Source organism: Centruroides sculpturatus, unplaced genomic scaffold (assembly GCF_000671375.1).
Source record: "Centruroides sculpturatus isolate CEXI.00-Female unplaced genomic scaffold, Cexi_2.0 scaffold176, whole genome shotgun sequence".
Lineage (NCBI taxonomy): Eukaryota > Metazoa > Arthropoda > Arachnida > Scorpiones > Buthidae > Centruroides > Centruroides sculpturatus.
In genome coordinates, this window is record NW_019384551.1 from 749337 (window position 1) to 763696 (window position 14360).

The window sequence follows — 14360 nt, forward strand, 5'->3', positions numbered from 1 at the left end:
GGCCAGAATTGATCAACAAAACAGGTGTAGTGTTTTACCACGATAATGTCAAATTTCACACAAGTTTGGTAACTAGTCAGAAACTGTTATAACTTAGATGGGATGTGCTATCACACCAATCATATTCGCCAGATCAAGCACACTCAGATTATTACTTGTTCCGGTCTATACAAATTTTTTTTAACTGTAAGACATTTACTTGAAATGACAATGTCAAAAATCACTCGGATTGGTTTTTTGTAAGCAACAATCAAAACTTTTATGAATGTGAAATCATGCTACTACCAGAAATGATGACAACAGGTATTTGACCAAAATGGTCAATATATAATTCAATAAAATATTTATTTATTATAAAAATATTGTTTTTTTTTCCACAGAAAAAAACGAACCTACTTTCCAAACAACCCAATATTTTTAATGTATCAGATAAACTACATATGAAAATGATCTTTAAAGAGAGACTTTTTATTTGAATACTATCATAATAAACTAAACCTGAATATCATATAACAATGTATTATTTTTAACTACTGCATTTAAAACTTTCTGAGTAAATTTTTAAAGATTAATTTTTGTAATAAAGTTTGTAATTAATTTTAATTTTGAAAAAAACTTTAATATACATACATTTATTAAGTAATTGATATTAAAAACATTTTTCATTATTATAATTTTTTTCTTTTGAAAATTAGCAATTTCCTTTTTTTATTTATTATATGTAATATTTGTTAGCATATATGTTTTTGTATTATTAAAATATTTCATATTTAATTACAAAAGAATTCCTGCTTAACTATTAAAATTAGACATTTTTGTGTGTGATATTAGTTATAAACAAACATCACAAAACACAATAAATTTGTAATGCCAAACAACCACTGGATTACATTCCGGCTATTTTTCCACAATTATATTTAATTATTACTAAATAATTTGTCACTAGAGGGAGGCATTAGATGCCATCTCTCATTAAATTTAATAATTACAATTAATACAGTACAGCGTTGATTATCCGAATCAATTGGGGACTGGGGTTGTTCAGAAGATTGATGTTTTGAATAACCGATTATGTACGAAAAAATATGTTAATTTATCCCATCTTGACATTTTTCTCCATTGCGTGTCGCTTCGCGTTGAATTTTCGTCGATGTTAAGCCTATCGTTAAAAATTATTTTTTTATTTTGTACGAACAAAACAAATATATTGAAAAATATAAAAACAATAAAAAATTATACTTCAGAAGTTAATTTAGTGTCAAAAACGTAAAATATTTGAGTGGCCCAAGACATAGCCAAAGATTGCAGCCCCACAGCACTGGCGAAAATTTAAATTTGCCTACTGGAATTCTTTCGGATGATTGACTTTCTGATAATCGACGCTCTACTGTATTTATTAAATAATTTAGAATATTTTGAAACTAAAGAATTGGTCCAGAGTGGAGCTCAAATCTACAACTCCCACTTACAGTAAGACAGTTGTTTAATGCTGATTCGATATAACGCGGTCTGCTCAAAGCCTTAAAAAAACTGAAAATTTACACTGATTCAAATTATCACAGCATTTCATTGATTCATATATAATATGATTATTCCCAAACATGACCCAATCAGCAAAAGGTGGCAATTCATTGTAGTGCTGTATTTCCCCTAAATCTCTGTTTGTTTGGTATAATTTTGGAAAAAGTATAAAATCATGGATGTTATAGGCAGTATCAACTTTGCTTGGCAAGAATTAACTGATAAATGCTTGAATGGAGCACGGAGGAATGGAGGTATTCAAGGATTCTCAACAAGAAGAACTTGTTGTTGACCAAATTGTCAACCTAATCAATACATCAGGACTAGGAGATGTAGGTGAACAGGATATTGAGGAGTTACTGCACGTTTCTGGTGAGAGCCTTATCAACAATGATCTTCAAAAACTGGCAGAAAAAGGAATTCATGTAGAACTGAAAAATAATAATTCTGAAAACATAGAACCTAAAGAACTTGCTACAGATTTCCGAAGTAAAGTTTGGTAATGATAACTGAAATCATTGATCAAATTGTAGCAAATGATCCAGATTTTGAAAGGAGTGCAAAAGCTAGACAAGGTGTTTTGCATGTGATCTTCTGCTACCGACATTTGCTTAATGAAAGAAAAAGAAAGCGACAAAGGACACTAGATAATTTCATTGCAAAATAATCAACAATTTCAGAAGAGCCAGGAACTTTATCACAAAAATGAACTTTATATTTATGTGTTATGTAGCATATATTATTATACAAATTAATATAAAAATAACTTAAAATAAAAATAAAATCTGTTTATTTTTGGTTACGTGTTCCCTTTCCCTACTTACTGTATGTTAAAATAACTTTGTTTAATGCTATTTCATTTAGCACTTTGTTGCCTAGGAATGTATCCTAAGCACTAAATGAAGTCTTACTGTACCATGCAGATAGGTTGCNTGTGAAACAAATGTACAGAATAACCTACAGTAGTGTAGTGCCATCTATGAATGGAATGTTTTATAAGAATCGTAAATTCTCAGATTGACGATAAATCGCCAAGTGATTTGTTTCATTAATTAACTACTTGGTGATATATCGACAAATGATTGCAAAAGAGTTAAAATAGTGAAGCTTGTTCAAATGTGTAAGAAACAAAAAATATAAGTACAGATGGATTTTGAAGACTAAAGCTTTTTATAAAATGTTACTAATGACAGAACCAGTAGGAAATGATATGGAACAAAAATTAATAAAACAAAAAATACTAGACTAGACCAAAAATTCATATCCAACAAAGGTCCTAAAAAGTCATTTAAGTTAATAATGATGATGGTATTTAGCAATATGTAACATCTCTTTTGACAACTGGCCAGCATAATAAATGCAAGACATTTGAGGTTCCCAAATTGCTCAATTTTGTGACCAGAATTTTAGCCCATTCTTCAGCACAATACATTATTAACTGCCAAAGTGTTTGTGTTTGTTATTGGTCCATTTTCCATTTCAATTAATGCCACATGTTCTTGAAGGCAATAAGTATTTCCAGGCTGTAGGAGTATGTGGATGTGTTTGTCAGCCAGCCAGGCTTTTATAATTATAGTCAAATAAATATTCCTTTATCATACTGAAATATGTTGACTGAATAATTTCCATTGCAAACACATATGTTGTTTTAAGATATGGATATATTATTGGGCTAAAATTGTACCATTGCAGAAGTCCAGGGTGCCAATACCATTGGCACTGAAGTAGCCTCAAACCATTAACCTGGAATATTTTTGTGTTGACCTCATTTGACCTGACCTGTCAACCCCGAACTTATTCATTTCTGCATTGGAACATTTTTGATACTAGATGTCACTGTGTCATAATTTTTATATTAAAATGAACTTTTAAAATATAAATTTTTTTTGTTTGATATTTTTCAATATATTTATTTTGTTTCCCTTGTACTAAATAAATAAATAAATAAAATATATTTATTTTGTTTGTGCAAATTAAAAAAATAATTTTTAACAATATAGTAGCCATGATTATTATTTTTAAAAAAATTGTTAGGCTTAACATTGACAAAAATTCAACATGGCAGCCGCAGGCAACAGAGAAAAATTTCAACATGGGATAAGTTAAATAACTGACTTTTGCACCTTGCGTATCAGGTGGTGGTAAATTGTTTCATTCTTGACAATTTTACCATACTTAATGATGAAAAGTCACTCATCAAACCATAATACTTGCTTCCAACAATGTATGAATTCATACAAATGTGAGCAAGTCCTTGCTGAACACATTCTCTTCACAGACACATTGAGATAGAGCTTGCACATTGCCTCATAGAAACTGTAGTTTTGATGAGACAAAGTGCAGTTAGTGAATGTATCTGTGCATTGACACTTTGGAGACAGGCTTTTGGAACATTTCTCTTGCCCATGTTGGATTTTTAGTCATTAGATGCCAGTTTGTCCAAATAAGCCAACAAAGCATATTGCATTCACATGTTCTAAGTATCCATCATCTGTCAGATCCATCAGGTCTAATGGAGTAAAATATTTTTGAAAAGGTGTTACAAATTGTGCTAATTTTGCAGGAGTTATTGTTGCTGTTTTTATTTCTTAAAAATCATAACACTGTTACACATCTTCTTTAATCATTAGCATTAATATTAAGTAAACTAGTGATTTTATAAATTATTTTTTATTCTTATTTTTCTTATCTTGTATGTTGATCATCCCAAAAAGATCAATTCTGCTAGGAATACTTGTTTTATAACTTCTAAAATCTAAGATTATAACAGAATCTAAGATAATGAAATATATAACATCTTAAACTTTTTCTCTTATAACCAAAGTGTCACTTTACATATGTATTTACAATAAATCTAATTTTATTTCACAGTTAATATACATAATTTCACATTTAATTATATAATATAAATATTTTATATATTAATACTATAATTTTACTATAGATAAATTATGCCGATATGTTAAAACAAGTGGAACCATTAAGAAATGAACTTAAGAGTTTAGAATCTGAAGCAGATGAAAATAAACAAAAGGCAGAAGAAATTGATGCCATTATTAATCAATTAGAGAAAAGTATTGCTGCATATAAAGAAGAATATGCAAATCTTGTTAGTCAAGCACAAGCTATTAAATCTGATCTTGCTGCTGTTCAAGCAAAGGTACAGTGATATATCAAATAATACATAAAATGTTAAAACTGATCTTATATTCATTAAATTAATATTTCTGGCTATCTAATGTATAAAATGTAAGGATTATATTTAAGAAATTTTAATCATTTTTATATTAGGTTGATCGAAGTATTGCTTTACTGAAAAGTTTGAGTTCTGAGCGTCAAAGATGGGAAGCTACCAGTGAAACATTTAAAAATCAAATGGCAACAATTGCTGGAGATGTACTCTTAGCATCAGCATTTTTAGCATATGCTGGTTGGTTTTAGAATTGAAGTTTAAACTTAATAATTGTAATTTAAAATAATAATGAATTTGCTAAATATTTAAAAATGAAATTATATAGCATTTTCTTTATTAAATATTTAAATTTTTTTAGTATTTGTTTAAATATCTAATTTTACTTTTATATACAATCAATACATTAAATAGTTATTTTAAGTATATTTTATATGATTGTTTTCTATTTAATATTTTATGAAAATTTTATTCATTCTAAATAAGTTTTATACTTGAACATTTTTATGTTGTTTAGTTAATACATGATAAACATTTTTTTGTGTAATTTATAAAGCAAACATAAGTATTATATTACATTACATTAACAGAATCATCAGATTTAGCAAAAACATGTAGACAAAAAAATTACTAACTATAACTACTATATTATAACTATAACTACACTACTAACTTTAATCTAGCTGGATGAGCCTATACTCAAATATAGTACAATTTAAACAGAGTAAAATTCAATAAAATTTATAATATACATACATAGAGGAAAAAATAAATAGTAAAGGAGTAAATAAGTTAAGGAAATGTAAACTGTTTGTTTATTACAAAGGATCAGCACAACCTAAGATGAGATAATCTAAGATGCTATTAGAGTGGAAAGTGGCAATATAAGCAATCTCTTTTAATAAAATACTAAGAACATATGTATATAAATGAAAAAATAATAAGAATTTATATTAACTACAAAAAATTTAATAGACTTTATTTAATCACTTATTTAATAGAATTTAATCACTTATCATATGCAATTTATCCGAGTAATTCTTTCATAAAGATTTCAAATGTATGTAACAACACATTGTATTTTAATAGAGAATATATGGAATAAATCATTTATGAATGCTCCTTTACATTATTTGGGATGGTTTTTTAATATGATATATAAAAATTTGGTTATTTTCTATGATTTTATTTTTAAAAGACAGTTTTATACTTAAAATGATAATTATATTTTTATTGATAAACATAAATTTAAAAAGTAATATTTTTAAGTTATTCTTCAAAAAGTAATATAATAGATAACAAATTGTTTTTAAAAATATTTCATTATTTAAATTTCATTATAGGTTATTATGATCAGCAATATAGACAAAATTTGTTTAATAATTGGTGTACCCATTTGCAACAAGCAAATATTCTGTTTAGAAGTGATTTAGCAAGAACTGAGGTAAGTTAATAAGTTGACTATATTAAAAAATATTCAGGCTAAATTCATTTCTTAAAAATCTGTATTGAAATTTACATTTAATTTTAAGTAATGTAATTTTTATGTTAATTGAATGCTTTAGATTTATTTCAACTTATTCTAATACTAAAACTGCAATAAATTTTAATTCTTTTCAGATTTATTTTTATAAAATTGAATTTATGAATTAATGATATATCCTTTCAGTATTTATCTACTGCGGATGAACGTTTGAGATGGCAAGCTAATGCTCTTCCCTCTGATGATTTGTGTACTGAAAATGCCATAATGTTGAAGCGTTTTAATAGATATCCATTGATAATTGACCCGTCAGGACAAGCTACTGAATATATCATGAATGAGCATAAAGAACGCAAGATAACAAAAACCAGGTGAAAATTTATATTTATTAATTTCATAATATAATTAAGGATGAGAATTTAAAATTTTTAATTTAATTTTCAGTTTTCTTGATGATTCTTTTCGAAAAAATCTTGAAAGTGCTCTTAGATTTGGCAACCCATTACTTGTACAGGTTTGTGCTTGAGATTAGAATTATTTAATTAAAAGTTTTTGTTTGCTAACAGATTTTTTAATAACAGGATGTTGAAAGTTACGATCCAATTTTAAATCCAGTGTTGAATCGAGAAGTTCGTAAAACAGGTGGTCGAGTATTAATTACTCTTGGAGATCAGGATATTGATCTTTCTCCTTCATTCTGTATATTTTTGTCCACAAGAGATCCAACAGTAAGAAAAATTATTTTAACAGCATTTTTAAGATTTATGTAGTGTCTGTATTTTAATTTGATAGTAAATAAAATAAGTTTTTGTTTATATTAGTAAATCAAACTATAAATGAATTATTTTTAAATATTTAATAAAATCAAAATTTTGTTGTTTTATATGACTTAAAGAAAATTAAAATGACTTATAATATGCATTATTAATCTAGCATGTCATTAAAATAATCCATTTTAACTTTTTCAATTGTAAATTGAATTTTTTTAAATTATATATACAGTTGTATTGCATTCAATAAGTTTTAAAAGAATTTAACAAAGGAAGTATAAAACTTAGGTTTCTAGAATTCTGAATATTTTTTATTGATTTATAATATAATTTATTTAACTGAGACTGGCTTTATGAAAAGTTAAACTGTGATATTTTAATAAAATATATGATTGCTTTTATAGATGTATCATTCTTGAATTGTTGTTTCAATTTAAATAAATGTAAAATTCCAGATATTTTTCAAAACTTGTAGCTTTCTTAACTTTACAAGTTTACATATCTTCATAGTCATGTAAGTTATGTAATAAAAATATATACATTTAAAAAAAAACTATGGGTTTTTGCTNCATTATAAAAGTATGTGAATACACAATGCATTGATTTCATAGATGGATTATTAAAAAGTTTTCTTAATGTGCATACAAAAATCATTTAATTTATGTTTATAACAATCAGTTCAGGTATTTTAGTAACAAAATAGATAGTAAATATTATAATTTTGAATTATTATTGATCAGCAATCATGAAACTAGCACACTCTTGAATGTTGTGTGTCTAATGCATTGCACAAAATGTGATTGCCTATTCTCTCCCTACATTTATTTTTAAAAAATTAGACAGACAGATAATTGAAGATAAACCTGAACTGTGTCACAAAAGTTATTAAACTACATTGTTCATTGTTCGAAAATACTTGCTAACAAACTTTACTCATTCAAGCTCATTCAACTTACATTCAAAAATTTGCCAAAAATCCAGCAGTTATCATAGACATATGAAAAAATTCATGTATATACATTACTTTTTGTTGTTTATGGTAGTAAAATTTATTTTTGCTAGCATAAAAAATTTCTCCCAAAAAAATATGTTAAAAATGACAGACTGAATATTATTTATAATTTACGCAACTCAATCATAGATAAAATTTTTCGATTATATATTTCATTTCCATGAGTAGCCCTGCATGAATGGCCATTTGTTCTGTACATTTTGGTTAAAACAAACTCGAACAGTTTTTACACAAAGAAATTTCTTGCTTCAAAAAAATTATAAATACTTAAAATAAAATAAAATAGAAATAAAATTCCATTTGGTATTAAATATGTGAAACAAATGTACAGAATAACCTACAGTAGTGTAGTGCCATCTATGAATGGAATGTTTTATAAGAATCGTAAATTCTCAGATTGACGATAAATCGCCAAGTGATTTGTTTCATTAATTAACTACTTGGTGATATATCGACAAATGATTGCAAAAGAGTTAAAATAGTGAAGCTTGTTCAAATGTGTAAGAAACAAAAAATATAAGTACAGATGGATTTTGAAGACTAAAGCTTTTTATAAAATGTTACTAATGACAGAACCAGTAGGAAATGATATGGAACAAAAATTAATAAAACAAAAAATACTAGACTAGACCAAAAATTCATATCCAACAAAGGTCCTAAAAAGTCATTTAAGTTAATAATGATGATGGTATTTAGCAATATGTAACATCTCTTTTGACAACTGGCCAGCATAATAAATGCAAGACATTTGAGGTTCCCAAATTGCTCAATTTTGTGACCAGAATTTTAGCCCATTCTTCAGCACAATACATTATTAACTGCCAAAGTGTTTGTGTTTGTTATTGGTCCATTTTCCATTTCAATTAATGCCACATGTTCTTGAAGGCAATAAGTATTTCCAGGCTGTAGGAGTATGTGGATGTGTTTGTCAGCCAGCCAGGCTTTTATAATTATAGTCAAATAAATATTCCTTTATCATACTGAAATATGTTGACTGAATAATTTCCATTGCAAACACATATGTTGTTTTAAGATATGGATATATTATTGGGCTAAAATTGTACCATTGCAGAAGTCCAGGGTGCCAATACCATTGGCACTGAAGTAGCCTCAAACCATTAACCTGGAATATTTTTGTGTTGACCTCATTTGACCTGACCTGTCAACCCCGAACTTATTCATTTCTGCATTGGAACATTTTTGATACTAGATGTCACTGTGTCATAATTTTTATATTAAAATGAACTTTTAAAATATAAATTTTTTTTGTTTGATATTTTTCAATATATTTATTTTGTTTCCCTTGTACTAAATAAATAAATAAATAAAATATATTTATTTTGTTTGTGCAAATTAAAAAAATAATTTTTAACAATATAGTAGCCATGATTATTATTTTTAAAAAAATTGTTAGGCTTAACATTGACAAAAATTCAACATGGCAGCCGCAGGCAACAGAGAAAAATTTCAACATGGGATAAGTTAAATAACTGACTTTTGCACCTTGCGTATCAGGTGGTGGTAAATTGTTTCATTCTTGACAATTTTACCATACTTAATGATGAAAAGTCACTCATCAAACCATAATACTTGCTTCCAACAATGTATGAATTCATACAAATGTGAGCAAGTCCTTGCTGAACACATTCTCTTCACAGACACATTGAGATAGAGCTTGCACATTGCCTCATAGAAACTGTAGTTTTGATGAGACAAAGTGCAGTTAGTGAATGTATCTGTGCATTGACACTTTGGAGACAGGCTTTTGGAACATTTCTCTTGCCCATGTTGGATTTTTAGTCATTAGATGCCAGTTTGTCCAAATAAGCCAACAAAGCATATTGCATTCACATGTTCTAAGTATCCATCATCTGTCAGATCCATCAGGTCTAATGGAGTAAAATATTTTTGAAAAGGTGTTACAAATTGTGCTAATTTTGCAGGAGTTATTGTTGCTGTTTTTATTTCTTAAAAATCATAACACTGTTACACATCTTCTTTAATCATTAGCATTAATATTAAGTAAACTAGTGATTTTATAAATTATTTTTTATTCTTATTTTTCTTATCTTGTATGTTGATCATCCCAAAAAGATCAATTCTGCTAGGAATACTTGTTTTATAACTTCTAAAATCTAAGATTATAACAGAATCTAAGATAATGAAATATATAACATCTTAAACTTTTTCTCTTATAACCAAAGTGTCACTTTACATATGTATTTACAATAAATCTAATTTTATTTCACAGTTAATATACATAATTTCACATTTAATTATATAATATAAATATTTTATATATTAATACTATAATTTTACTATAGATAAATTATGCCGATATGTTAAAACAAGTGGAACCATTAAGAAATGAACTTAAGAGTTTAGAATCTGAAGCAGATGAAAATAAACAAAAGGCAGAAGAAATTGATGCCATTATTAATCAATTAGAGAAAAGTATTGCTGCATATAAAGAAGAATATGCAAATCTTGTTAGTCAAGCACAAGCTATTAAATCTGATCTTGCTGCTGTTCAAGCAAAGGTACAGTGATATATCAAATAATACATAAAATGTTAAAACTGATCTTATATTCATTAAATTAATATTTCTGGCTATCTAATGTATAAAATGTAAGGATTATATTTAAGAAATTTTAATCATTTTTATATTAGGTTGATCGAAGTATTGCTTTACTGAAAAGTTTGAGTTCTGAGCGTCAAAGATGGGAAGCTACCAGTGAAACATTTAAAAATCAAATGGCAACAATTGCTGGAGATGTACTCTTAGCATCAGCATTTTTAGCATATGCTGGTTGGTTTTAGAATTGAAGTTTAAACTTAATAATTGTAATTTAAAATAATATAAAAAAATAAAATCTGTTTATTTTTGGTTACGTGTTTCCCTTTCCCTACTTACTGTATGTTAAAATAACTTTGTTTAATGCTATTTCATTTAGCACTTTGTTGCCTAGGAATGTATCCTAAGCACTAAATGAAGTCTTACTGTACCATGCAGATAGGTTGCCAGTTACACTACTCAAGCCTCCAGTCTGATCGCCTCTTCCAGATATATTTAAATATGATATAACCATCTTTGGTTACATAATTATTAAATTTAACCGAGCATTGTTATATCATATTTAAATGTCTGGAAGAGATTGGACTGGAGGATTGGGTAACGTAACTGGCAATACATCTGCACAGTAAGCAGTTGTTGTGGATTTGAGTCTCATTCTGGGCCAAATCTTTTTTCCAGAATATTCTAAATTATTTAATAAATATTAATTTAATAAGAGATGGTGCCTAATGCCTCCCTCTAGTGACAAATTATTTACTAATTAATGAAATATAATCACGGAAAAGTTGCTTGATATAATCTAGTGGTTTGTTTGATATTAATTATGATTAAGGCAGGACATTCAAAAATCAATATTAGAAAATGCAGGATTAAGGTTTCAAAATATTTACTTATGCACAGTTAATTTTGAACATCTGTTAAGTTGTATTTTTGAAAATAATTACAATGTTTTTTAAAAGAAAATAGATGGTCATGCAACAATTTTGTTTTTCATAATAGGTGAATTCCATGTTCGTCTAAGGCAACTAGAGAAGTCATTGTTACAAGCATTAAATGATGCTAAAGGACGTATTTTAGATGATGACAGGTACCAGACATATGCTCTAGAGTAACTTTTGTTAATTTTACTGTAACAAGAAGCAGTTTACAGAGTCAATGTTTAAATCAGGTATTCAAATTAAGATAGTAAGAATTTTTATTAAATTTTGATATTTACTAATTCAAATTGCATTTAAGGTTTTGAAAGCAGAAAGGCCTGATATAGATGAAAAACGATCTGATCTATTGAAATTACAAGGTAAATTTTTTGTTCACTGTAAAAAAAAGTGGATAAAAATAATATGGTTGGTTGATTTTGAATTTGAATTCTTACTATTGGGTTGTTTGGAAAGTAATTTCGTTTTTTTTACCACTAGACGGATTAGTCATATTTTTCCTGCCATTTTCATTTTAAACCATATTAACATTATATACTTTGACAGCTAGCATTTTAAGGCTTATTTGTAAAAAATTTTGTTTGATTTTGTGCAATTGTTTATTTTTTGTGTCTCATCAAATATGGAAGATTGAAAGCAGCATTTTCAGCATATTTTGCTCTTTTATTAACAAAAATGTAAGAATGATTTTCAAGCGAGAAAAAAATTGTGTGATGTGTACAGAGAAGATGTATTGACAGAACGACAGTGCCAAAACTGGTTTACAAAATTTCCTTCTTGCAATTTCAATATTGAAGATGTACAACATTCTGGAAGGCCAGTTGAAGCCAATGAAAACAAAATAAAGGTACTGATTGGAGCAAACTGCCAAATAACAACACATGAAATCACTAAGAGATGAAATTTGTCAAAACCGTTTATGATTACTTGAAACAAATTGGTTTCATTTCAAAGCTTGATATATGGGTTCCATGTGTTCTTAAAGAGAGATGCTCTCTTTGGTGGTATTTTAAGGAAATTTTTTTTTGAGCTTTTACCAGACAATTTAACAACTGATTTGAAAGTGTACTGCCATTGAGTAAACATATTGAGTAATATCATCAAACAGAAAAGGCAGCCAGAATTGATCAACAAAACAGGTGTAGTGTTTTACTACAATAATGTCAAATTTCACACAAGTTAGTAACTCGTCAGAAACTGTTATAACTTAGATGGGACGTACTATCACACCAACCATATTCGCCAGATCAAGCACACTCAGATTATTACTTGTTCCGGTCTATACAAATTTTTTNCATCTCTAGTGATACAGTGTACCTCTGCAACAGGTTAACTGCAGGTGGGGTGCTTTTTTTATATATCAAGAGGGGGGACAGTTTAACACCCTCTGCTGTTATTACACAATGACCCATCATGTTATTTATAGCTACCCCAGGACGCTTGAATGACTTAGTCATGAATAATTTTCTTGATGTCACTTGTGTCACTTATTTGGTAACAAATTGTTTTTAAAAATATTTCATTATTTAAATTTCATTATAGGTTATTATGATCAGCAATATAGACAAAATTTGTTTAATAATTGGTGTACCCATTTGCAACAAGCAAATATTCTGTTTAGAAGTGATTTAGCAAGAACTGAGGTAAGTTAATAAGTTGACTATATTAAAAAATATTCAGGCTAAATTCATTTCTTAAAAATCTGTATTGAAATTTACATTTAATTTTAAGTAATGTAATTTTTATGTTAATTGAATGCTTTAGATTTATTTCAACTTATTCTAATACTAAAACTGCAATAAATTTTAATTCTTTTCAGATTTATTTTTATAAAATTGAATTTATGAATTAATGATATATCCTTTCAGTATTTATCTACTGCGGATGAACGTTTGAGATGGCAAGCTAATGCTCTTCCCTCTGATGATTTGTGTACTGAAAATGCCATAATGTTGAAGCGTTTTAATAGATATCCATTGATAATTGACCCGTCAGGACAAGCTACTGAATATATCATGAATGAGCATAAAGAACGCAAGATAACAAAAACCAGGTGAAAATTTATATTTATTAATTTCATAATATAATTAAGGATGAGAATTTAAAATTTTTAATTTAATTTTCAGTTTTCTTGATGATTCTTTTCGAAAAAATCTTGAAAGTGCTCTTAGATTTGGCAACCCATTACTTGTACAGGTTTGTGCTTGAGATTAGAATTATTTAATTAAAAGTTTTTGTTTGCTAACAGATTTTTTAATAACAGGATGTTGAAAGTTACGATCCAATTTTAAATCCAGTGTTGAATCGAGAAGTTCGTAAAACAGGTGGTCGAGTATTAATTACTCTTGGAGATCAGGATATTGATCTTTCTCCTTCATTCTGTATATTTTTGTCCACAAGAGATCCAACAGTAAGAAAAATTATTTTAACAGCATTTTTAAGATTTATGTAGTGTCTGTATTTTAATTTGATAGTAAATAAAATAAGTTTTTGTTTATATTAGTAAATCAAACTATAAATGAATTATTTTTAAATATTTAATAAAATCAAAATTTTGTTGTTTTATATGACTTAAAGAAAATTAAAATGACTTATAATATGCATTATTAATCTAGCATGTCATTAAAATAATCCATTTTAACTTTTTCAATTGTAAATTGAATTTTTTTAAATTATATATACAGTTGTATTGCATTCAATAAGTTTTAAAAGAATTTAACAAAGGAAGTATAAAACTTAGGTTTCTAGAATTCTGAATATTTTTTATTGATTTATAATATAATTTATTTAACTGAGACTGGCTTTATGAAAAGTTAAACTGTGATATTTTAATAAAATATATGATTGCTTTTATAGATGTATCATTCTTGAAT

At 27.2% G+C, this 14360-nt stretch overlaps 1 protein-coding gene across 1 annotated transcript in view; it reads left to right on the plus strand.

Moving 5' to 3' along the window:
- Positions 1–14360, plus strand: part of LOC111623677 (cytoplasmic dynein 1 heavy chain 1-like) — a 196279-nt gene that overhangs the window by 168655 nt on the left and 13264 nt on the right. Inside the window, exon 69 of the mRNA XM_023366346.1 lies at positions 11552–11639. Coding sequence (XP_023222114.1) covers positions 11552–11639 — 88 coding nt within the window. The remainder of the gene's footprint in view (positions 1–11551; positions 11640–14360) is intronic.